The following is a 26,333-nucleotide window of genomic DNA, read 5'->3' on the forward strand; positions in this document are numbered from 1 at the left end:
AGACGAAACTTGTCTCTGAGATATAAATGGAGAGAAATTAAGATAGCATAAGACTGGCACAAGTAGAGAAAAATGACCAAGAGAACAGAGGAGGAAATCGAGAAACATTCACACTTTTAAGTTTAAAAACAACCAATGAAGCAACAAAACACACGATTTTTAGCAGATATCATATTGCAGTGCATTCAGGAGTATTAAGTTGTGACAGTAAAGGTGGTCATCAATATGCTGTAATATTAAATTGGATATATGTCAAACAATACACACACACACACACACACAATTACATTCATACATTCATCCTCTGCCTCCCTCCTCTAACCTTAGGCAACTATTAATTTATCTTCTGTCTTAAATATTTGCATATTCTGTATGCTTACTATAAATGGAATCATAGAATCTGTGGTATTTTGTTTCTGGCTTTCTTAGGTTAGCATAAAGTTTTCAAAATTTATTCAAAATTTATTGGTAAATACCAAATATCATCACTTCTTTAATTTTTATTGACTAAATAATATCCTGCATTTTATTTACTAGTTCATCAGTTGATGGACATTTGGGTTGTTTCTACATTTTGGTTATTATGAATAATGGTATTGTGAACATTTGTATACAAGGTTTGTGGGGACATATGTTTTAAGTTTCCTTAGGCATATAACAGGGGTTAAACTGCTAGGTTCAAAATTTTAAGGAACTTCCAAACTGCTTTCTAAAGTATCTGTACCATTTTATATTCCCACGAGCATGTGCATAAGAATTCAGACTTGCCATATTCTCCCAACAATTCCTATTGTCTTTTAATTATGGCTATTTTAGTAAATGTGGAGAAGTATCTTGTTTTAATTTAATTTAATTTAATTTAAATTTCCTTAATGACAAACAATGTTGAGCATCTTTCATGTGAGTAATCATTTCTTTAAAAAAAATTTTTTTTAATGTTTATTCATTATTGAGAGACAGACACAGGGTGTGAGCAGGGGAGGGGTAAAGAGAGGGAGACATAGAATCTGAAGCAGGCTCCAGGCTCTGAGATGTCAGCACAGAGCCTGATGCAGGGCTCAAACTCACGGACTATGAGATCATGACCTGAGCCAAAGTCGGATGCTTAACCGACTGAGCCACCCAGGCACCCCTCCTTTATAAGCTTTTATTTTCAAATTATTTTATTATTATTCTTGTAGCTTGGATTATAAAATGAATACTTGACTAATGCTAATTTTTAATTTCTCTTTTGTGCTGCATTTTATTGGAATGATTGAGTTTTGTTTCAGTTTGTTTTTTTTTTTTTTTCCTGGTGAAACTATTTTTTTTTCCATTTTTATTCTTCTAGGGGTCAACTTACATTTTTGACATACTAATAACTTTCATTTCATATTATTCTTTATATTTTAAAATATGTTTTTAAAAGATGTGTTTTTTAGCCAACAATGAATTTTGCTAATTTCTATGATGATGATTTCTTCTTGCTTAATTCTTCTGTCTCCTCATTTAGTTTCCCTTTTTGTTTTTATTTTTTTTTATTTTTATTTTTTAACATTCATTTATTTTTGAGACAGGGAGAGACAGAGCATGAACAGGGGAGGGTCAGAGAGAGGGAGACACAGAATCTGAAACAGGCTCCAGGCTCTGAGCTGTCAGCACAGAGCCCCACGCGGGGCTCAAACTCACGGACTGCAAGATCATGACCTGAGCCGAAGTCGGCCCCTTAACCGACTGAGCCACCCAGGCGCCCCTCCCTTTTTGCTTTTAACATCATTCACAATCAGCCCTTACAGAAATAGATTTGGAAAGCAAATTATATGAGTTCAAATGTGTGCTTTCACATACTTTTTTTTTTAATCTATGTATTTAACATTGGGTGAAATTCACAATTTTACCTGCCAGCTGAAACAGAAGTTCTACCTTTTCAAAGATCTAACCAATATGCTTATTTGTATATTTTAACCAGTATTCCTTTCAGATCAAGATTTTCTTTCCTATTTCTCCCTTTCTCTTTCTTTATTTATCTGTATGCATATATAGGTAGGTAGATAGAGATAAATAAATAGATGATATGGATGATAAGGAAGACATGATACAGATAGAGAGAGATAAGAGATAGGTAGAGATCAGTGATATTAAATAGATAGATGATAGATAGACAGATAGATAGATGATAGAGAGATAATTGATAGATGATAGATATATATATATAGAGAGAGAGATGATAGAAAGAGAGAGAGAGAGAGAGAGAGAGAGAGAGGAGACAGAGAGATGGAGAGATAGAGATATCTTTCTTCAAAATTTCCTTTGTGGTTCAAATCACCCAGTTCCTGGGGAGAGCACTTTACCATTCTATGTTTCTTTCCTTATATCTTTGTTTTGCCTTTCTTCAAACCAATAGTCATTCTATGTCATTGTATGTCCATTTTTGGAGTTGATCATTACTTTGCAACTCCTTTTTACACAGAAATTAAAGTAGGCAATTACCCATTACAGTTGAGAAAAGGTTGAGCCACTTGGCTATTTATATGAATATCCTAAATATTTCCTCTGTCAATCACTCTTTTACTTCTGATATAGACATAAAACGCTGCTGCCATTGCTGCTGTCTCCATCTTCTTCAGCAAATGATTCCATGTATATTTAGTACCATGTGTACTCAGTGCACATCACCTTTCAATTATTTGATAGTTACTGGATCCTCATTACTCCTTTTTGTGATTTTCATAAACTATCCTTGTAGTGCCCAGGTGTGAATGTGTGTATCTGGCTGTGTGTATCTGCATGTGTGATTTAAATTCTACTCATATGCCGATTTATATTTATGATCCTCTAATGTCCACAGCCATATGTATGTATTTTGTATTTACTAACAAAACTATGGATATGGAGTGAGAGAGGGAAGTGTAACTTATATTCAGTCTGCTTTTTTCCTTCTCAAATGAAGAGCCCATAGACTTTGAATCTTTTCCTTTATTATTTTGTGGAAATAATTCATACCTTTAATTCCAGACAACTTGTCTGATATTTTTTACAGCATTCCTTAACTTTTTTCTATAATCCTTTTAAGATATATGTGTGTGTGTGTATACTAAAAATCGCATTATTTTTAAAAAAATTTTTAATGTTTATTTTTGAGAGAGACAGAGTGTGAGTGGGGGAGGAGCAGGAAGAGGGAGACACAGAATCTGAAGCCAGCTCCAGGCTCCGAGCTGTCAGCACAGAGCACAATGCTGGGCTCGAACTCACAAACTGTGAGATCATGACCTGAGCCAAAGTCGGACACTTAACCAACTGAGCCACCCAGGAGGCCCTTACATTATTTTTTAAATCACAATTATGTATCAACATCTACTTCTTTTTGGTTTCCAGAAGAACACATATAAGAGAAATAAAATTATAATAAATACCTTCACCAAATAAATCCACACACTGTTTTATCCCACTTATACAACTTCCATTCAGACAAAGCCATTGATTCTCTCCACATGGATGCCCATTCTGAATAAAAAAGTTATCTTGACATGTTGCAGATGATCCATTGCAATATTCAGGGAGATCACATTCATCAGAGGAAGGTCTACATATTTCTCCTTTTGCCAAATACTGATGGAATGAAGTAAATAATATTGAATAAAGCAGAATGTGAACATACGAATAGAATAAAAAAGATGACTTTGTTCAGAAAAATTTAAAAGGACCTTACTTGACAATTTTTACAGCATTCACCCATATCACAAGTTGAACCAACTATTAATGTACATGTGGTATGATCACAACATGAGTTTAAGTTAGCAGCACAATCCTGAAAGGAAAATCAAATGCTCTGAAGTAACTTCCAACTTTTACTCACACTAGATAGATATTTTAATGGTGACAGAATATTATCTAATATACAGATAGGTGCTTAAATTACATGTTGGCAAGCATAAAAAAAATAGAGCCACTTATTTATTTACTTAACACATATTTATTGGTTACTACTCTGCTATTCTGTATACTCTTTCTATCCCTAGAGTAGGTTTGACTATACTGTAGTAGGATTTTTCTGAAACTCTGAGTCTACCAAAGCCAAAACATCAAGCTCTCTGGCTTTTGTAGACAAACAGATAGTTAAATACAAGACATAAAATAAAAGGAAACTATGATTTATCAGTTTCATTATAGTGACTAGTTCCTAATCAGCCTTTATGAATCTATTGTGTTTTAATAAGTCTATAACTTTTATGGGATGTTCAAAGTTTAACTTACTTTTATTCTCTAAAGGCAAAGAGTTAGAAAATAATATTTCTAAATATGACTGAAATTATGATTCATCCATATCTTATTATGCTTTGATTAATGTTATGATTCATCCATGTGATTTTGTTTATAAAAATTCTATTATTACACTTAAAGCAACAGATAAGAATAGAGAAGATTGGAGAGACAATGTTTACACACACACACACACACACACTTTTTAAATTGTCAGGGATTTGGAATAGGGTTAATTGGGCAAAAATTTCAATAAGTTACACAAAAATAAGTCATGGATTTCAGTAGTCTTAATATGAGTTATAGCCAAATACTTATTAGGGCAAACTAAATTTGAACTATTTTCCAGAACTATTCTGCCTAATCAATGTTATTGTTATTGCTACCCATACGGGATTCCAGAGAGTAAAGTTATATCACAGGAACTGGCTCAATTATATTATAATTAATAGAACTAAGATACACAATTGTCAATTTTTACTAAAAATTTTCAAAGTGTTTCCATTTAGACCCAAACAAGAAAAACACAAGTGGGTACTGGAAAATAATTTCTTAAAAGCACGTCATCCAACTAGGTATCTAAAAGTTCACTTTCAGCCAAAATGAACAAATCGGAGACTATAGATGCTGGAGAGGATGTGGAGAAATGGGAACCCTCTTGCACTGTTGGTGGGAATGCAAATTGGTGCAGCCGCTCTGGAAAGCAGTGTGGAGGTTCTTCAGAAAATTAAAAATAGACCTACCCTATGACCCAGCAATAGCACTGCTAGGAATTTACCCAAGGGATACAGGAGTACTGATGCATAGGGGCACTTGTACCCCAATGTTTATAGCAGCACTCTCAACAATAACCAAATTATGGAAAGAGCCTAAATGTCCATCAACTGATGAATGGATAAAGAAATTGTGGTTTATATACACAATGGAATACTACGTGGCAATGAGAAAGAATGAAATATGGCCTTTTGTAGCAACGTGGATGGAATTGGAGAGTGTGATGCTAAGTGAAATAAGCCATACAGAGAAAGACAGATACCATATGGTTTCACTCTTATGTGGATCCTGAGAAACTTAACAGAAACCCATGGGGGAGGGGAAGGAAAAAAAAAAAGGTTAGAGTGGGAGAGAGGCAAAGCACAAGAGACTGTTAAAAACTGAGAACAAACTGAGGGTTGATGGGGGGTGGGAGGGAGGGGAGGGTGGGTGATGGGTATTGAGGAAGGCACCTTTTGGGATGAGCACTGGGTGTTGTATGGAAACAAATTTGACAATAAATTTCATATATTGAAAAAAAATAAAAAATAAAAATAAATAAATAAATAAATAAATAAAAAATAAAAGTTCACTTTCATATTGGGGGCAGTACACATTCATGACCTCAGCTATTGCTGTAGGGAACACTGAACTCCTTTCATGTATTGATTTCCTCACATCCATACACCCATTATGAGTCTCACAATCTCTCTCTCTCTCTCTCTGTCTCTCTCTTAGTGCATTCCTTTTATCTCTAGTCTTCCCACCTCCCTCCAATCAAGCAGCTTTATCTAAGATTTTTGTGGGTTGGAGAACACGCATTTGTTGATTGTGAATGATCCAAACATTTTTTTACTTAAATATTGACCTGCATTAAAATATTCAAAGCCACAAGCATGCCTCATTTTCTGTTGAATTGTGAAAACTTTGTATCTATTTTCCTGAATGCCAGCAGATATTAAGCTTGGAAGAAATGTGGGCATTACCTTATTTTATCATGCTTCATTTCATTGTACTTTGCAAACATCACTTTTGTTTGTTTATTTGTTTTTACAAATTGAAGGTGGCAACCTTAAATTGAGCAAATCTACCAGCATCATTTTTCCAACAGTCTCTGTGTCACATTTTGGTAATTCTTTCATTATTATATTTGTTATGGAGATCTGTTTTCAGTGGCATTTGATGTTACTATTGTGATTTTGGAGAGTGTCATGAACCATTGTCCATATGAGACAATAAACTTAATTATGTTTTGACTGTTCCACTGATGAACTGCTCCCCTCGCTCCTTCTTTTCAGGCATCCCTATTCCCTGAGACACAACAACATTGAAATTACAGGATTATTAATTGGCCTAATTCAAGTGAAAGGAATAGTCAAATGTTTCTCACTTTAAATCAAAAGCTAGAAAGGATTAAGCTTAGGGAGGAAGGCATGTTGAAAGCTGAGAGAGGCCAAAGCTAGGCCTCTTACACCAAAAAGTTAACCAAGTAGTGAATGCAAAAGAAAAGTTCTTGAAGGAAATTAAAAATCAATGAATGCATGGATGGTAAGAAAGCAAAATGACATTATTGCTAATATAGAGAAAGTTTTAGTTGTCTGGATAGGAGATCAAACCAACCATAACATTCCCTTAAGCCAATGTCTCACCCACAGGAAGGCCCTAATTCTCTTCAATTTTATGAAGGCTGAGAGAGATAAGGAGGCTGCAGAAAAGTCTGAAGCTAGCAGAGGTTGGTTCATGAGGTTTAAGGAAAGAATCTGTATCCATCACATAAAAGTGCAAAGTTAAGTAGCAAGTGGTGATGTAGAAGCTGTAGCAAGCTATTTAGATGTAGCTAAGATAATTAATGACGGTGGCTACACTAAACAACAAATTTTCAATGTAGACAAAATAGCCTTCCATTGAAAGATGTCATTTTCATAGATAGGGAGGAGAAAGTAATATCTGGCTTCAAAGCTTCAAAGGACAGGGTGACTCTTGTTGGGGGCTAATGCAGCTATGACATTTAGTTGAAGGCAATACTCATTTACCATTTCAAAAATTCTAGGGCTCTTAAAAATTATGCTAAATCTACTCTGCCTGTACCCGATAAATGGAACAACAAAGTCTGGATGACAGCACATCTGTTTACAACATGGCTTAGTTAATATTTTAAGACCACTGTTGAGAAACACAGCTCAGAAAAAAAAGAATCCTTTCAAAATACCACTGCTCATTGACAATATTCCTGGTGACCCAAGAGTTCTGATGGGGAGGTACAAGGAGATTAATGTTGTTTTATGATTACTAACACAACATCCATTTTCTAGCCCATTGATCAAAGTCTATAATTGCGATAGATAGTGATTTTTCTAACAGACCTGACCAAAGTAAGTTGAAAACTTTCTGGAAAGGACTCACTATACTAGATGCCATAAAAAGCATTCATGATTTATGGGAAAAGGTCAAAATACCAACATTAACAGGAGTTTGGAACAAGTTGATTCCAATTTTCATGAATAGCTTTGAGGGGGTCAAGGCTTCAGTGTAGGAAGTAATTACACATGTGATGGAAATAGAAAGAAAACTATAATTGGCAATGAAGCCTGAAGATGTGACTGAATCACTGAAATCTCACGATAAAACTTCGACAGATGAGGAGTTCCTTCTAATGGCTAAGCAAAGAAAGTGGTTTCTTGAGATGGAATTTATTCCCACTGAAGATGCTGTGAAGATTATTAAAATGACAACCAAAGATTTAGATTATATAATTTTAGTTGATTAAACAGCAGCAAAGTTTGAGATGATTGACCCCAATATGAAAGAAGTTCTACTGGGGGTAAAATGCTTTCAAACACCACCATATGCTTACAGAGAAACTATTCATAAAAGAGCCAATCAATGCAGGCAGGTTCGTTGCCATCTTATTTTAGAAACTGCCACAGACACTCCAACCTTCAACAACCACCACCTTGATCAGTCAGCAGCCATCAGCATTAAGGCGAGATTATGACTTGCTGAAAGCATTCTTCAGTGATAAGGTATTTTTAAGATACGTACCTTGTTTTTTCAGACATAATTCTATTTCACACTTAGTAGACTATAAGATAATATAAGCATATAATTGTATGTACTGGGAAACAAAAAGAATCATTTTATTTACTTTATTGTGATATTCACTTTGTTCTGGTTGTCTGGAACAAAACCCACAAAGCTCTGAGGTATTTCTATACTAGGGAAGAACACACTCAAGAGGGAAAGTGAAAAACCTAGGTCAACATAGTTACAGAATTAATGATCTTGAAAATCATCTTTAAGGATAATCTATGAACCACTGAATGCATATACTGATATATAAGTGCACTTATCAGTTTATTAAAATTTCTATATGCCTTTTAAACTTTTTTTCAGAAAAGTGATTTTGATTCCCTAGGGAAAATGGCAGTATAAAAATTTATTTATAATTTTCACGCATATCTTCCAAAGTAGTACTAACCTCTGCACTCCCACAGTCACACTGTTCTCCTTGTTCCACTTGTCCATTACCACAAACCACAGATTTGTATGATGGGTCTAAGCGTGGCTGATTTTGAAGACATTGGGACTTTGGCTTTGAAATAAAATTTGCAAAATCCTCCATGCTGCAGTTACTAAAGATCTTCACACCACTGGAATGACTAAACATATGTCAAACTTCAAATTTTTATGTTAAGTATTACTTCATAAATTGCCTAGACTTGGAATAAAGCTATTTAATAGTATTCCACAACAGTCAAAATGCTCAATTTTGTTAGTGTCAAAATTTTATTTTCTGTACAAGGGAAGTCAATTGTGCAAGAATTTATATTAAATATTTAGTTAGCAATAAATGATGGAATTTTATTGGTTCTTATATTACACTCACTCATGACATTGTTTTCTCTTACATTTCCTACCTCACAAAGTACTCTATTTCATATGTTGCTTCCTTTTCCTTTCATGGTCCCTAAATATTATAATATCCTGTATTAACAAAAGATTTTGAGCTTTTCACTTCTTTATCTATATTTATTCATAGGTAATCCTGAAGTACATATTTTGAATAACACCTATACCTGACAGCTCAGATATTGGTGCCTACAGCCCTAATATATCACCTAAACTCAAGAGTCCAATACCAACTTTTTACTCAGAGATAACATTTCTAAACCCACATCTAAAATACCATCCCCTTACATCTTTATTCTTTTAGTGACACTTATTATTCTTTAATATTTATCAACAACCAAACTATTATTTATTTAATTATTTACTCATTATCTTCCCCTACTAGTTTTTTAGCTCCAGGAGAAAAGGCATTCCAACTATTTTGTTCTCTAGCACATATATATATATATATATATATATATATATATATACATATATTTTTTTAAATAAATGAGTCCATGGAATAAACTATCTGTTATAAATAGTACATTCTTTTGTTGATGTTGCATTGTGACTTTTATTATTCTGAATAGTATTAATACATGAAAAAGTTATATTCATAAAGATTTATAATTTGATGACAGATATAGCTAATATGAACTTATTGGATTTTACAACAATAGACTCAAACCCTAGTCCTTTGGACTATCACAGGGAAATATTATTTACATGAGGATCATGAAAAAATTAGGGTTTTTAAATTTTTGGAGGTCACACCCTATTGAACATACTCTACCATTAGAATAACCACAAATAATTGATTTATTATTACATTGCCAAAAATTCAGATGATTTCTATCTAAATACCAAAAACCAAAAGGAGAAATGATAGAACATTACTAAAAACTAGGCAATGTAAGATGTGTTTACTATGTGTGAACTCGTTTATAAGGGATACACTTCTGGGTATAAATGAGTGTTGTCATTAGAAAGAAAATATCAGTCATAATTATATCCAACTAGACAATTAATTTGAAGCTTGAGTCTTAGCAAACACTTGCTGGATGTTCTCATTCTCCATTCTCTCATTTTTCCTTGATAATTGAGCTTCTGGTTTTCAGTCAAATACAAGGCTTCCTTGTGAGTGTCTACATTTCTTAGCCTTTTGTAAAGTTAGGATAACATCTATATAAAGGTCAGATAATTGACCTAAAACAAAACCATAAATTTAAATTATAGAAAGTAGTGTTGACAGCCAGGTTTTTATTCTATTGGTGACTATAATTTTGGTTAACTATTGTAGTCAAAGCTTCCATTATGAACTATGAGATGATCCTGGATATGAAAGTCACTGTGTAGAAATCAATGTAAAATTATACTGTGAAATGTCATGCAATTAATAGAATTCTAATTTCCCAAAATAAAAATAACTTATCCTTGATTTAAGCTGTTATTACTTCGGGGTTTCTGAACTTACATTTAAATCTAAAAACAAATTCCATCCCAATAAATACAGATATCAATCAGGATATTGCTGTTTTAATGACATTTCAAACATTCATTTTCTTACCACAATATTGCAAAGCATTGAGAGCAGGATGCAATGTTCTCATTACATTGAGGTGGATGGTACTAGAATAGATCATCTTTTGCTTAATCCATAAGCAAAACATGTGTTCAATATTTGCATTCTTTAGAAGAAGCAACACTCATTAGAAACAAAGTTAATAAAATCTGTCTTCTAATATAACATTGAGGAAATTATTAGAGGCACTTCAATTAGTAACTAAAAACAAATACAACACTTCAACGCATTCTCTTACTGTGAAGTTTGTACAGCATAGAGATAATCAAGCAAAAATGGAAAACAAAAGATAAAAATAATTACTATCATTAAATAAGTCTCAATAAATTTCAAAATATGTACATCCAAAAACAATAAATATTAAATCAGAAATAAATAATAAAAAGGCATCTAGATGATCCACAAATATTTGAAAATCAACTGAAATACTTCTAAAACAATCTGCTAGACAAAAGGAATTACAAAGAAAATTAAAATATTTTAACTAAATGAAAAAGAAACACAAAATATCAACATGTATGATATGCAATAGAAGCTGTGGTTAGACTGAAATGTACAGCTTTAAAGGGCTTACACAAAAAGAAAAAAAGTTTCAAATAAAATATCTGAGTTTTCACATTAAAAATCTAGGGGAGGGGCACCTGGATGGCTCAGTCAGTTTAGCAACCGACTCTTGATTTCAGTTCAGGTCATGATCTCATGGTGGTGAGATTCAGCCTCACATTGCTATGATCACAGAGCCTGTGAATTCTCTCTGTCCCTTTCTCTCTGCACCCCTCCTCTGCTCACATTTCCTCTCTCTCTCAGTCTTTCTCAAAATAAATTAAAACAAAAAAATCTAGTTTACCCCAAAGTATGCATAAAGTTAAGAAAAGAAATTAGACAAGTGATGATAAAGAGTCAATAAAATTAAAATATAGCCTTAAAAATCAATTAATTTGATAAAGCCCAAGTTAGAGAGATTGAGAAAAAAAAGAGAAAATAAAATAACAAATTATATGAGACATAAAAGAAGTAATATCACTAGAGATCCCAGTGACTTAAAAAAAAATAAGTGGAATTTAGGTTTGTGAAGATGGCAAAGTAGGAGGACCCTAAGCTCACTCCATCCCATGTTTACAACTAGATATCACTCACATCCCATTAAGAAACCAGAGATCAATCCAAAGCCTGGCAGAATAAACTCCACAAATAAATATAGAGAATAAGTCACACCAGAGAGGTTAGGAAGGACATAAATGGTGGTTGAGAGCTGCCCACAGGAAAGAGGCTCTGAGAAAAGAAACCACCAGGGGATCCACATAGAGGAAAATGAATCCTCATACACCCAACACTGTGCTTCTGTGGATCCATCCCTCTGCCGGGTCGGCCTCCCTCCTGGGGCTGCAGGTCCCCTCCTGCATGGGACCACCGATGGCAAAGCGAACTAAGCCTACCCTTTCCACCCCTGTACACCTTACGGATCCACCCCAGCTAATACACCAGATCCCATAGAAGCAGCACCACAAGCCTGGCAGTGTGCAAGTAGCCCAGACAGGGGCCACACCACTCCACAGTGAGTTCTGCCTCTGGGAGAAGGGAAGATAAGGTACACACCAATCTGACTGTGACCCCAGCAGTGGGCTGGGGTCAGACATCGGGTCTGACTGTGGCCCCGCCCACCAACACAAGTTACTCTGGACAGCACAGGAGAAGTGCCCTGCAGTTTGGAGCCACTACAGGGACTACCAGAAATGACAAAATGGAAGAACTCTCCTCAAAAGAAACTCCAGGAAGTAGTGACAGCTAATGAATTGATCAAAAACTATTTAAGCAATATAACTGAACAAGAATTTAGAATAATAGTCATAAAATTAATCGCTGGGCTTGAAAAAAGTATAGAGGAAAGTAGAGAATCTATTGCTACAGATATCAAGGGACGAAGAAATAGTTATAAGGAGCTGAAAAATGCTAGAAATGAGGTTCAAAATAAAATGGAGGGGGCCATAGCATGGATTGAAGAGGCAGAGAAGAGAATAGGTGAATTAGAAGATAAAATTATGGAAAAAGAGGAAGCTGAGAAAAAGAGATAAAAAATCCAGGAGTATGAGGGGAGAATTAGAGAACTAGTGATGTAATCAAATGGAACAATACCCATATCATAGGAATTCCAGAAGAAGAGAGAGAGATAGGGGCTGAAGGTGTACTTGAACAAATCATAGCTGAGAACATCCCTGATCTGGGGAAGGAGACAGGCATGGAAATCCAAGAGGCACAGAGAACTCCCTTCAGACATAACTTGAAGCAATCTTCTGCACGACATACCATAGTGAAACTGGCAAAATACAAGGATAAAGAGAAAATTCTGAAAGCAGCTAGGGAAAAACAGGCTCTAACCTACAAAGGGAGATCCATAAGATTAGTGGCAGACCGATCTCCTGAAACTTGGCAGGCCAGAAAGGAATGGCAGGAAATCTACAATGTGATGAACAGAAAAAATATGCAGCAAAGAATCCTTTATTCAGCAAGTCTGTCTGTCAGAAGAGAAGGAGAGATAAAGGTTTTCCCAAACAAACAAAAACTGAAGGAATTCATCACCACTAAACCAGCCCTACAAGAGATCCTAACGGGGACTCTGTGAGTGAAATGTTGCAAGGACCACAAAATACCAGAGACATCACTACAAGCATGAAAACTATAGATAACACAATGTCTCTAAACCCATATCTTTCAATAATAACATGAATGTACATGGACTAAATGCTCCAACCAAAACACATAGGGTATCAGAATGGATAAAAAAACAAGACCCATCTATTTGCTGTCTACAAGAGACTCATTTTAGACCTGAGGACACCTTCAGATTGAGAGTGAGGGGATGGAAAACTATTTATCATGCCACTGGAAGTCAAAAGAAAGCTGGAGTAGCCATACTTATATCAGACAAACTAGACTTTAAATTAAAGGCTGTAACAAGAGATGAAGAAGGGCATTATATAATAATCACAGGGTCTATCCATCAGGAAGAGCTAACAATTATAAATGTCTATGCGCCGAATACAGGAGCCCCCAAATATATAAAACAATTACTCACAAACATAAGCAAACTTATTGATAAGAATGTAGTAATTGCAGGGGACTTTAACACTCCACTTACAGAAATGGATAGATCATCTAGACACACGGTCAATAAAGAAACAAGGGCCCTGAATGATACATTGGATCAGATGGACTTGACAGATACATTTAGAACTCTGCATCCCAAAGCAACAGAATATGCTTTCTTCTCGAGTGTACATGGAACATTCTCCAAGATAGATCACATACTGGGTCACAAAACAACCATTCATAGGTATACAAGAATTGAGATCATACCATGCATGCTTTCAGACCACAATGCTATGAAACTTGTAAATCAACCTTAGGAAAAGGTCTGGAAAACCTCCAAAAGCATGGAGGTTACACAACACCCTTTTAAAGAATGAATGGGTCAACCAGGAAATTAGAGAAGAAATTAAAAATTATATGTAAATAAATGAAAATGAAAATACAACAATCCAAACGCTTTGGGATGCAGCAAGGGGAGTCCTGAGAGGAAAATACATTGCAATCCAGGCCTATCTCCACAAACAAGAAAAATCCCAAATACAAAATCTAACAGCACACCTAAAGGAAATAGAAGCAGAACAGCAAAGGCAGCCTAAAACCAGCAGAAGAAGAGAAATAATAAAGATCAGAGCAGAAATAAACAATATAGAATCTAAAAAAACTGTAGAGCAGATCAACGAAACCAAGAGTTGGTGTTTTGAAAAAATAAACAAAATTGATAAACCTCTAGCCAGGCTTCTCAAAAAGAAAAGGGAGATGACCCAAATAGATAAAATCATGAATGAATATGGAATTATTACAACCAATCCCTCAGAAATACAAGCAGTTATCAAGGAATATTATGAAAAAGTATATGCCAACAAACCGGACAACCTGGAAGAAATGGACCAATTCCTAAGCACCCCACACACTTCCAAAACTCAAACAGGAAGAAATAGAAAACTTGAACAGACCCATAACCAGTGAAGAAATTGAATCAGCTATCAAAAATCTCCCAACAGGGCAGATATAGGAAGATGGCGGAGTAGGAGGACGCTGGGCTCACCACGCGTCCTGCTGATCACTTAGATTCCACCTACACTTGCCTAAATAACCCAGAAAACCGCCAGATTTAGCAGAACAGAGTCTCCGGAGCCAGGCACAGATGAGAGGCCCACGGAAGAGGGTAGGAAGGGCGGCGAGGCAGTGTGCACTCCACGGACTGGCGGGAGGGAGCCGGGGCGGAGGGGCAGCTTGCCGGCCAAGCAGAGCCCCCGAGTCTGGCTGGCAAAAGCGGAGGGGCCTGATGGACTGTGTTCCGACAGCAAGCGCGACTTAGCGTCTGGGAGGTCATAAGTTAACAGCTCTGCTCAGAAAGCGGGAAGGCTGGAGGACAAAGAGAGGGAGAGCTGCTGAGCCCCCGGACGACAGAGCTCAGTTTGGTGGGGAACAAAGGCGCTCGCCAGTGCCATCTCCCTCACCCATCCCCCCAGCCAAAATCCCAAAGGGAACCAGTTCCTACCAGGGAACTTGCTGGCTCCGTGCAAACACCCAACTCTGTGCTTCTGCGGAGCCAAACCTCCGGCAGCGGATCTGACTCCCTCCCGCTGCCACAGGGCCCCTCCTGAAGTGGATCACCTAAGGAGAAGCGAGCTAAACCTGCCCCTCCTGCTCCCGTGCACCTTGCCTACCCACCCCAGCTAATATGCCAGATCCCCAGCACCACAAGCCTGGAAGTGTGCAAGTAGCCCAGACGGGCCACGCCACCCCACAGTGAATCCCGCCCCTAGGAGAGGGGAAGAGAAGGCACACACCAGTCTGACTGTGGCCCCAGCGGTGGGCTGGGGGCAGACATCAGGTCGGACTGCGGCCCCACCGACCAACTCCAGTTATACACCACAGCACAGGGGAAGTGCCCTGCAGGTCCTCACCACTCCAGGGACTATCCAAAATGACCAAACGGAAGAATTCCCCTCAGAAGAATCTCCAGGAAATAACAACAGCTAATGAACTGATCAAAAAGGATTTAAATAATACAACAGAAAGTGAATTTAGAATAATAGTCATAAAATTAATCGCTGGGCTTGAAAACAGTATACAGGACAGCAGAGAATCTCTTGCCACAAAGATCGAGGGACTAAGGAACAGTCACGAGGAGTTGAAAAACGCTTTAAACGAATTGCAAAACAAAATGGAAACCACGACGGCTTGGCTTGAAGAGGCAGAGGAGAGAATAGGTGAACTAGAAGATAAAGTTATGGAAAAAGAGGAAGCTGAGAAAAAGAGAGATGAAAAAATCCAGGAGTATGAGGGGAAAATTAGAGAACTAAGTGATACACTAAAAAGAAATAATATATGCATAATTGGTATCCCAGAGGAGGAAGAGAGAGGGAAAGGTGCTGAAGGGGTACTTGAAGAAATAATAGCTGAGAACTTCCCTGAACTGGGGAAGGAAAAAGGCATTGAAATCCAAGAGGCACAGAGAACTCCCTTCAGACGTAACTTGAATCGATCTTCTGCACGACATATCATAGTGAAACTGGCAAAATACAAGGATAAAGAGAAAATTCTGAAAGCAGCAAGGGATAAACGTGCCCTCACATATAAAGGGAGACCTATAAGACTCGTGACTGATCTCTCTTTTGAAACTTGGCAGGCCAGAAAGGATTGGCACGGTATCTTCAGTGTGCTAAACAGAAAAAATATGCAGCCGAGAATCCTTTATCCAGCAAGTCTGTCATTTAGAATAGAAGGAGAGATAAAGGTCTTCCCAAACAAACAAAAACCGAAGGAATTTGTCACCACTAAACCAGCCCTACAAGAGATCCTAAGGGGGATCCTGTGAGACAAAGTGCCAGAGACATCACTACAAGCATAAAACATACAGACATCACAATGACTCTAAACCCATATCTTTCTATAATAACACTGAATGTAAATGGACTAAATGCACCAACCAAAACACATAGGGTATCAGAATGGATAAAAAAACAAGACCCATCTATTTGCTGTCTACAAGAGACTCATTTTAGATCTGAGGACACCTTTAGATTGAGAGTGAGGGGATGGAGAACTATTTATCATGCTACTGGAAGCCAAAAGAAAGCTGGAGTAGCCATACTTATATCAGACAAACTAGACTTTAAGTTAAAGGCTGTAACAAGAGATGAACAAGGGCATTATTTAATAATTACAGGGTCTATCCATCAGGAAGAGCTAACAATTATAAATGTCTATGTGCCAAATACCGGAGCCCCCAAATATATAAAACAATTACTCATAAACATAAGCAACCTTATTGATAAGAATGTGGTCATTGCAGGGGACTTTAACCCTCCACTTACAGAAATGGATAGATCATCTAGACACACGGTCAATAAAGAAACAAGGGCCCTGAATGATACATTGGATCAGATGGACTTGACAGATACATTTAGAACTCTGCATCCCAAAGCAACAGAATATGCTTTCTTCTCGAGTGCACATGGAACATTCTCCAAGATAGATCATATACTGGGTCACAAAACAGCCCTTCATAAGTTTACAAGAATTGAAATTATACCATGCATACTTTCAGACCACAATGGTATGAAGCTTGAAATCAACCACAGGAAAAAGTCTGGAAAACCTCCAAAAGCGTGGAGGTTAAAGAACACCCTACTAAAGAATGAGTGGGTCAACCAGGCAATTAGAGAAGAAATTAAAAAATATATGGAAACAAACGAAAATGAAAATACAACAATCCAAACGCTTTGGGATGCAGCGAAGGCAGTCCTGAGAGGAAAATACATTGCAATCCAGGCCTATCTCAAGAAACAAGAAAAATCCCAAATACAAAATCTAACAGCACACCTAAAGGAAATAGAAGCAGAACAGCAAAGGCAGCCTAAACCCAGCAGAAGAAGAGAAATAATAAAGATCAGAGCAGAAATAAACAATATAGAATCTAAAAAAACTGTAGAGCAGATCAACGAAACCAAGAGTTGGTTTTTTGAAAAAATAAACAAAATTGACAAACCTCTAGCCAGGCTTCTAAAAAGAAAAGGGAGATGACCCAAATAGATAAAATCATGAATGAAAATGGAATTATTACAACCAATCCCTCAGAGATACAAACAATTATCAGGGAATACTATGAAAAATTATATGCCAACAAATTGGACAACCTGGAAGAAATGGACAAATTCCTAAACACCCACACTCTTCCAAAACTCAATCAGGAGGAAATAGAAAGCTTGAACAGACCCATAACCAGCGAAGAAATTGAATCGGTTATCAAAAATCTCCCAACAAATAAGAGTCCAGGACCAGATGGCTTCCCAGGGGATTTCTACCAGATGTTTAAAGCAGAGATAATACCTATCCTTCTCAAGCTATTCCAAGAAATAGAAAGGGAAGGAAAACTTCCAGACTCATTCTATGAAGCCAGTATTACTTTGGTTCCTAAACCAGACAGAGACCCAGTAAAAAAAGAGAACTACAGGCCAATATCCCTGATGAATATGGATGCAAAAATTCTCAATAAGATACTAGCAAATCGAATTCAACAGCATATAAAAAGAATTATTCACCATGATCAAGTGGGATTCATTCCTGGGATGCAGGGCTGGTTCAACATTCCCAAATCAATCAACGTGATACATCACATTAATAAAAGGAAAGATAAGAACCATATGATCCTGTCAATCGATGCAGAAAAGGCCTTTGACAAAATCCAGCACCCTTTCTTAATAAAAACCCTTGAGAAAGTCGGGATAGAAGGAACATACTTAAAGATCATAAAAGCCACTTATGAAAAGCCCACAGCTAACATCATCCTCAATGGGGAAAAACTGAGAGCTTTTTCCCTGAGATCAGGAACACGACAGGGATGTCCACTCTCACCGCTGTTGTTTAACATAGTGCTGGAAGTTCTAGCATCAGCAATCAGACAACAAAAGGAAATCAAAGGCATCAAAATTGGTAAAGATGAAGTCAAGCTTTCCCTTTTTGCAGATGATATGATATTATACATGGAAAATCCGATAGACTCCACCAAAAGTCTGCTAGAACTGATACATGAATTCAGCAAAGTTGCAGGATACAAAATCAATGTACAGAAATCAGTTGCATTCTTATACACTAACAATGAAGCAACAGAAAGACAAATAAAGAAACTGATCCCATTCACAATTGCACCAAGAAGCATAAAATACCTAGGAATAAATCTAACCAAAGATGTAAAAGGTCTGTATGCTGAAAACTATAGAAAGTTTATGAAGGTAATTGAAGAAGATTCAAAGAAATGGAAAGACATTCCCTGCTCATGGATTGGAAGAATAAATATTGTCAAAATGTCAATACTACCCAAAGCTATCTACACATTCAATGCAATCCCAATCAAAATTGCACCAGCATTCTTCTCGAAACTAGAACAAGCAATCCTAAAATTCATATGGAACCACAAAAGACCCTGAATAGCCAAAGTAATTTTGAAGAAGAAGACCAAAGCAGGAGGCATCACAATCCCAGACTTTAGCCTCTACTACAAAGCTGTCATCATCAAGACAGCATGGTATTGGCACAAAAACAGACACATAGACCAATGGAATAGAATAGAAACCCCAGAACTAGACCCACAAACGTATGGCCAACTCATCTTTGACAAAGCAGGAAAGAACATCCAATGGAAAAAAGACAGTCTCTTTAACAAATGGTGCTGGGAGAACTGGACAGCAACATGCAGAAGGCTGAAACTAGACCACTTTCTCACACCATTCACAAAAATAAACTCAAAATGGATAAAGGACCTGAATGTGAGACAGGAAACCATCAAAACCCTAGAGGAGAAAGCAGAAAAAGACCTCTCTGACCTCAGCCATAGCAATGTCTTACTCAACACATCCCCAAAGGCAAGGGAATTAAAAGCAAAAATGAACTACTGGGACCTTATGAAGATAAAAAGCTTCTGCACAGCAAAGAAAACAACCAATAAAACTAAAAGGCAACCAACGGAATGGGAAAAGATATTTGCAAATGACACATCGGACAAAGGGCTAGTATCCAAAATCTATAAAGAGCTCACCCAACTCCACACCTGAAAAACAAATAACCCAGTGAAGAAATGGGCAGAAAACATGAATAGACACTTCTCTAAAGAAGACATCCGGATGGCCAACAGGCACATGAAAAGATGTTCAACGTCGCTCCTTATCAGGGAAATACAAATCAAAACCACACTCAGATATCACCTCATGCCAGTCAGAGTGGCCAAAATGAACAAATCAGGAGACTATAGATGCTGGAGAGGATGTGGAGAAACGGGAACCCTCTTGCACTGTTGGAGGGAATGCAAATTGGTGCAGCCGCTCTGGAAAGCAGTGTGGAGGTTCCTCAGAAAATTAAAAATAGACCTACCCTATGACCCAGCAATAGCACTGCTAGGAATTTACCCAAGGGATACAGGAGTACTGATGCATAGGGGCACTTGTACCCCAATGTTTATAGCAGCACTCTCGACAATAGCCAAATTATGGAAAGAGCCTAAATGTCCATCAACTGATGAATGGATAAAGAAATTGTGGTTTATATACACAATGGAATACTACGTGGCAATGAGAAAGAAGGAAATATGGCCTTTTGTAGCAACGTGGATGGAACTGGAGAGTGTGATGCTAAGTGAAATAAGCCATACAGAGAAAGACAGATACCATATGGTTTCACTCTTATGTGGATCCTGAGAAACTTAACAGAAACCCATGGGGGAGGGGAAGGAAAAAAAAAAAAGAGGTTGGAGTGGGAGAGAGCCAAAGCATAAGAGACTGTTAAAAACTGAGAACAAACTGGGGGTTGATGGGGGGTGGGAGGGAGGGGAGGGTGGGGGATGGGTATTGAGGAGGGCACCTTTTGGGATGAGCACTGGGTGTTGTATGGAAACCAATTTGACAATAAATTTCATATATTTAAAAAAAAAAAAGAAAAACAAAAACAAAAAGGCATGAACTTGATTGCAGGGAATTTGAGACATGACACAAGGAAACAGGATTAAAGGAGTAGGAATCAAGAGAAAGAGAATGAGGAAAAATCAACATAAGTCTGTTGTATTGAGATAGGAATTGTGGCTCCAATCTGCTGGGACCACAAAGAAGTGTACAGAAGATTTAATGGCTTTGTCCTTAGAGGGTCAGGGAGCTGGTGTTCCAATGAAGTGGTTGAAGGCTGCCCCACTAAAGAGGTGATTACCTTTATTTTAGGGCCTCTTTTGCCTAGGGAAGAAGCTGATTGGCATTCAGGAATTTTAAATGTTGACTTGGTCATTGAGTGCTTCTTGTGGGACTGAACCTAAGATAGATATAAAGATCTGCATACTTTGTGCTTACTTGCTTTCCTCTTCCCCACACTTTCTTGTCTCTAAATGTCCAAGCTTGTGGTATCCATATCCTTGACCAAATACTATTTGCCATTGCTGAGGCCATGTAGATCCTAACCTGTGGCACGTCTCTAATACAAAATAGAAAGCTAAATGTATTTTATGCAAATACGCTCACTGTGAGGGTCTTAATCTAATTGGAGAATAGTATGAATAGTGATTTTTTTTTTCAAAAAAGGATTCCACCTAACATATTGAAAGGCCCTGTTCTTGAATTGAAATAAGACAGGTTTTTCTTCATTTACAGACAGTTTTAGGGAACCCCCATGTGCCATTGATGTGAAATGATTGAGAAACATTGGTGCAATAGATATAAGTGACATGGAGCTCTGGGATTTCTACTCATATTATTTACTTACACTGTCTGGATATTTTTAGTTAGCTACCAGATATGCTATTTTGGTCATTAGACAGATTAATAGGCCCACTATTTAATTATATAGACCTGCAAATACCCAAATTATTGTGATAATAATCAATTTTAGTAACATACTCACTTACTGGTTTCTGTATGCATGCTCAACTCCACAAGGGTTCCACTGCAAAGAACTCTAGGGGATGGCACTACATATCTTCTATGATACTTACCTGAAATTCCACATGGAACTAATCTAATCTATCATGAATATCTTTATTTTTTATTGTGTCTTAATGATCTTAAGTGCAAAAGAACAAATATCTTGCATCACAGCATGGATCTGCAGTGCCCTCTCTCTGCATAACTGTTATACCTCTCCATACCCGTTAAAGGTATCCTTGTTGTCATCAAATCATGGATTGTTCCAGGTTCACAATCATTTCAAAAATCCTTGTTTTCTATAGTCCCTTCTTATTTTTTGTTACAAATTTTTATTTAAATTCTAGTTACTTAGCATATAATGTAATATTGTTTTCAGGGTTAGAATTTAGTGATTCATCATGTACATATAATATCCAGTGCTCACAAGTGCCCTCCATAACACCCATCACCATTTTATCCACCCCCCTCCCCCACTCACCACTCCTCCAGCAAACCTCAGTTTGTTCTCTATAGTTAAGAGTCTGTTTTATGGTTTGCCTCTATTTTTTCCCCTATGGCCATCTGTTTTGTTTATTAAATTCCACATATGAGTGAAATCATATGGTATTTGTCTTTCTCTGACTGATTTATTTCATGTGGCATAATACATTCTAGCTCCATACACATAGTTGCAAATGGCAAGATTTTATTCTTTTTGTTTGCTGAATTACATTCCATTGTGTGTGTGTGTGTGTGTGTGTGTGTGTATCACTGTGTATATATACCATATATTCTTTATCCATTCATTAGTCAATAGATACTTGGACTCTTCACATAATTTGACTATTGTTGATAATGCTCTTCTATAGCCCCTTCTGGGACAACTGTTTTCATGAGTGCCTGCCAAATCAGAGCCTGAGATAAAAATTTGAGTAATCATTTCCTAGGAAATGATTGTGGAAGCAGAAGTTAGGGAATGGAGAGATTGTGATGTTATCAATTTTGCCGCTGTCTGCAATGGGGCTTGATTTTCTAAGACATATGAGAAGGAGAAAATGGTTATGAGAATTGCCCTTCAGAAAGATAAGAGGCTGGCTCTAGTCACTGACTGGATGATGGTTTCCCTAAATCACCTACATGGCCCTAATTCTATAAAATCTCACCATTGTACTCTAAGAATAATGATGATAACAACAAATTCACTATGCCTTTGAGGCTTGGGAAGCATACTGCAAAAAGCCCTTCTCTAGTGAAAAGGAAAAAGCTGATTAACAGCGTCTTTGAAATCAGGAGATGCCAAGAGTTCAGGCTAAGTGAGGGCAGAATGAAAGGGACACATGCAGATAAGTCCAAACTAATCATTCTTGTACAGTGATCTCAAGCCTATATTTGGCTCACCAAATTATGCATTAGATTATAAAATTGCGCAAATGACATAGCGATAAATCTAGAGTTAGAGCACATGACAAAGCAATTGTCATATCAGGATACAAGTGACAGTGAGGTAGATATGCAGTGTGGGCATTGGAATACATATTTTGACTTGGGAATCATTGGACACAGCTTATATTTGACCATTATGAATTATTTTAGCAGCCTAGACTTTCTTAAACTAAGTACACCAGACTTATTTTTATATAAACTATATATGTAAAGCATGTAAAAGTAAAGCATCTTACATTGCTTCTGGGTTCATTATGCAGACAGCTCCTAAGCACTGGCATTTGTTAATGTCATCATAAGCTATTCCCATACTAAGGCTCAGTAATTGAGCTATAATAACTGCAAGTGATTCCAGACTTATGGCTCTGGGATGCTGGAAAAAAGAACATGCATGTTCATTTCAGAAGATAATCCATTTACCTAGGAAACAATGTAATTATTAAAAATAGTCAATAAAATTGAACAGCATCATCTAATATGATAACCACAGATGTGCCATCTATCTTGGTAACGTGTTACAGGTACCATTATTAATATAAGAAAAATATTGCCTCAGTAACTTATTAATTATAATAACAATAGTTATAGTCATATTTATATTCACAAAATAAGATCTTTAGATACAAACACGCAGTGTCAAATTATTAACCGGTTATGTTTACTTATATTTTAATTATTTGGGGATGATATTTTAGGTGAATCTTTCATACGTTTAAAAAATCATAAATTGATCCATTAAATTAGGGTAAATAATTACTGATAATAAGAATGCTGACTTACCAAGTGTTTAAACTTTATTTTCAAAACTAAAATATCTTTATTATTTTTGTTTTTGCAAATGTAAGATGCTTATTATAGTATATTTTGACCGTACTAAAATGTATGAAGCTTGAGAAAAATCCAAAAATCACACTATCCTTTCAGATATATCTAACAGCATTTTGTTAAATATACTTCAAGATTGGTTTCTAGGAATAGATTTTGGTATCTTCTGTTTGTCTCTCTAAATCAACTTTCCAGCATGTTCCACCTTGCTCTCTAGCCCAGGAGGTGATACCAATGAATTATGTTAAAGGGTTTCTTTTACCTTAATTTGCTCTAAAGAGGGGAACAGGCTGAGAAAAGAGCAAGGTATTTATTACCATCATTGCCAGGGTGCCTATAACTGTCTGGATCCTTCGGTGGAGACATCTACCTTCTGTCTGTGACCCTGGTAAAATGGCATTGCCCTTTCCTTCAAGTCTGGGTGACAGTTAAATTTTCGTGTTACTAGCCCTAAGTTCCTACCCCTTGTATACACATTGACAGATGTTCCTTTTAACAAATTACCATAGATGAATGTACTATCCATGTTCAGAGATAAAAAGGGAGGTGGAGAGATAATGGAGAAGAAATGGAAGGATTTTGCTAAATCTCAAGAATTTAAATAATAAGATTTATAAAAAATAACAGTACATTATATTATTACTGTAAATTTTCTTGTTTTATAAGATTTTCTTGTTTTTCTTGTTTTGGGGATATTGTAGAAAAGGGTCTAGCAATTATTCAATCAATGTATCTTTACAACTGTTTCTTATTCTGTATCTGTCCTGTTCCCTGTTATCTTTCATAGCTTGGTAAGATGAAAAAAATGATTTCCACAAATTTCACTTTAGTCATGTGTGTGAAAGCAGTCTCTTCTCCCCTCCCCATGCAACTGTTACTCTATTCTCTTTTTAATACATGTATTTTCCCCATCTCTATCTGCATATATTTTAACCTTTCCTTTCATTGTGTGATAGGATCAGATACATGGTTTAATTTTTGAGATGACCTTTCTTTACACTCCTGTTATGACAGTCTCACATTGGACTTCAAGTAGTCAGCTCAGGCTGACTATTACAAAATACCACAGATGTAGGTGACTTAATAACAAATTTATTTTCTTGTAGGTCTGAAGATTAGAAGTCCAAGATCAAAATACCAGCAGGATTAGTTCCTGGTGAGGTTTCTTCCATGGCTGCCTTTTTGCATGTCTTTTCCTCTGTGTATGTACAGAGATCGGTATCTCTGGTGTCACTTCCTCTTTTTATAAGAACACTATCTAATTAGGGATTCACACTTATGATCTCCTTTAATCTTAAATTATCTCCATAAATGTTAGCTCTCCCGATATAGTCACATGGGGTTAGGGCTCCAACATATGAACTTTAGGGGGTCACAATTTAGTCCATAACAGACCAGTCTGAAAAATTTGAAAAATGTATGGAAGGGAGTGTGAGAATTTCCTACAGAATATTGTTATGATTACTTCTGTTTTGAAAATAAAGTAATAGAAGGAAAATTACATTTAACATTGGAGTCTTAAAAAATATTTTAGGAAAAAAATTACAACTACGCAGACAAGTTTCTTTTTGCAAATAATACCTGCTTAGGGCAATTGTAAAATAATATTAACAGTAGCTGACATTTATTAAGGCTTCTTATGTGCCAATCACTAGACTGAAAAAAATTTGCAGGCAAGTAGATATTGAGACTTTCTTTATTGCGAAATATGTGATTACTTTCTATAAATGTGCCTGCTACTTATGCTTTTGTAAAATCTTCTAGTTTCTAACTTTAGGAATCAAGATTCTATATATGTCTTTTAGATAAAGCTGACTAATATTGTTCAAATCTTCTAAATTTTGCTCTGAAAAATTACTTATTCAAATACAATGTATTTGAGCTAATAGCTCTTTCAGTGTTTGCTTTGTATATTTTATAAGTAGTTAGGTACATATGATTTCAGGTTTATTATATAAGGTTAGTAAAATTTTATTTCATCCTAAATAATGAATCCCTTAAAATTCATATCTATTTCACTTGGAGAATATTTTGATGCTTCATATTAATACTCATACATTAATTTTTGGCATGACATTCTGTACTTTGTACTTTTTAGGGTTAAATTTTCTGGCACATATGGGTTTGAAACATAAAAGAGAAAACGATATGATCATTTTTATTTTTAATACTTGAAACTAAAATATTTTTAATCTCTTTTGGTTATTGCCTTTTCAAAATTAATAACATTTTATTTTGTGTAATGGTTTCATGCTGAGTGTACAAATCTTAGGTGCCTTGATGAAGTTATATGCACATATACACATATGTATATACAGAATATTTATTGGGGCGCCTAGGTGGCTCAGTCGGTTGAGCGTGTCTGACTTCAGCTCAGGTGATGATTTCACAGTTGGTGAGTTCAAGCCACACATTGGGCTCTGTGCTGACAGCTTGAGGCCTGGAGCCTGCTTCAGATTCTGTGTCTTGTCTCTTTGTCCCTCCCCCATTTGTGCTCTGTCTCTGTCTCTCAAAAATAAATAAATGTGATAAAAAATTAGAATATTTATTTGTGTATATATATATACATATTCATATATAGTTTTTATACATATTATATGTGCATATGCATATGTATGCATATTTAT

General features: G+C 36.3%; 1 protein-coding gene across 6 annotated transcripts in view; it reads right to left on the minus strand.

Annotated features, from left to right (window-relative positions):
- ADAM2 (ADAM metallopeptidase domain 2) overlaps positions 1-26,333 on the minus strand; it is a 134,459-nt gene that overhangs the window by 43,149 nt on the left and 64,977 nt on the right. For all 6 annotated transcript variants that reach the window (XR_006216641.1, XM_042983401.1, XM_007097058.2 and 3 more), the window contains 4 exons: positions 23,118-23,254; positions 8,471-8,651; positions 3,689-3,787; positions 3,393-3,588 (listed from right to left, as the gene is read on the minus strand). Coding sequence is in view for 5 of the 6 variants with exons in the window: in XM_042983401.1 (XP_042839335.1) it covers positions 3,393-3,588; positions 3,689-3,787; positions 8,471-8,651; positions 23,118-23,254 (613 nt within the window). In the remaining variant the exon portion in view is untranslated. The remainder of the gene's footprint in view (positions 1-3,392; positions 3,589-3,688; positions 3,788-8,470; positions 8,652-23,117; positions 23,255-26,333) is intronic.

Source organism: Panthera tigris, chromosome B1, assembly GCF_018350195.1.
Source record: "Panthera tigris isolate Pti1 chromosome B1, P.tigris_Pti1_mat1.1, whole genome shotgun sequence".
In the NCBI taxonomy this organism is placed as follows: Eukaryota; Metazoa; Chordata; class Mammalia; order Carnivora; family Felidae; genus Panthera; species Panthera tigris.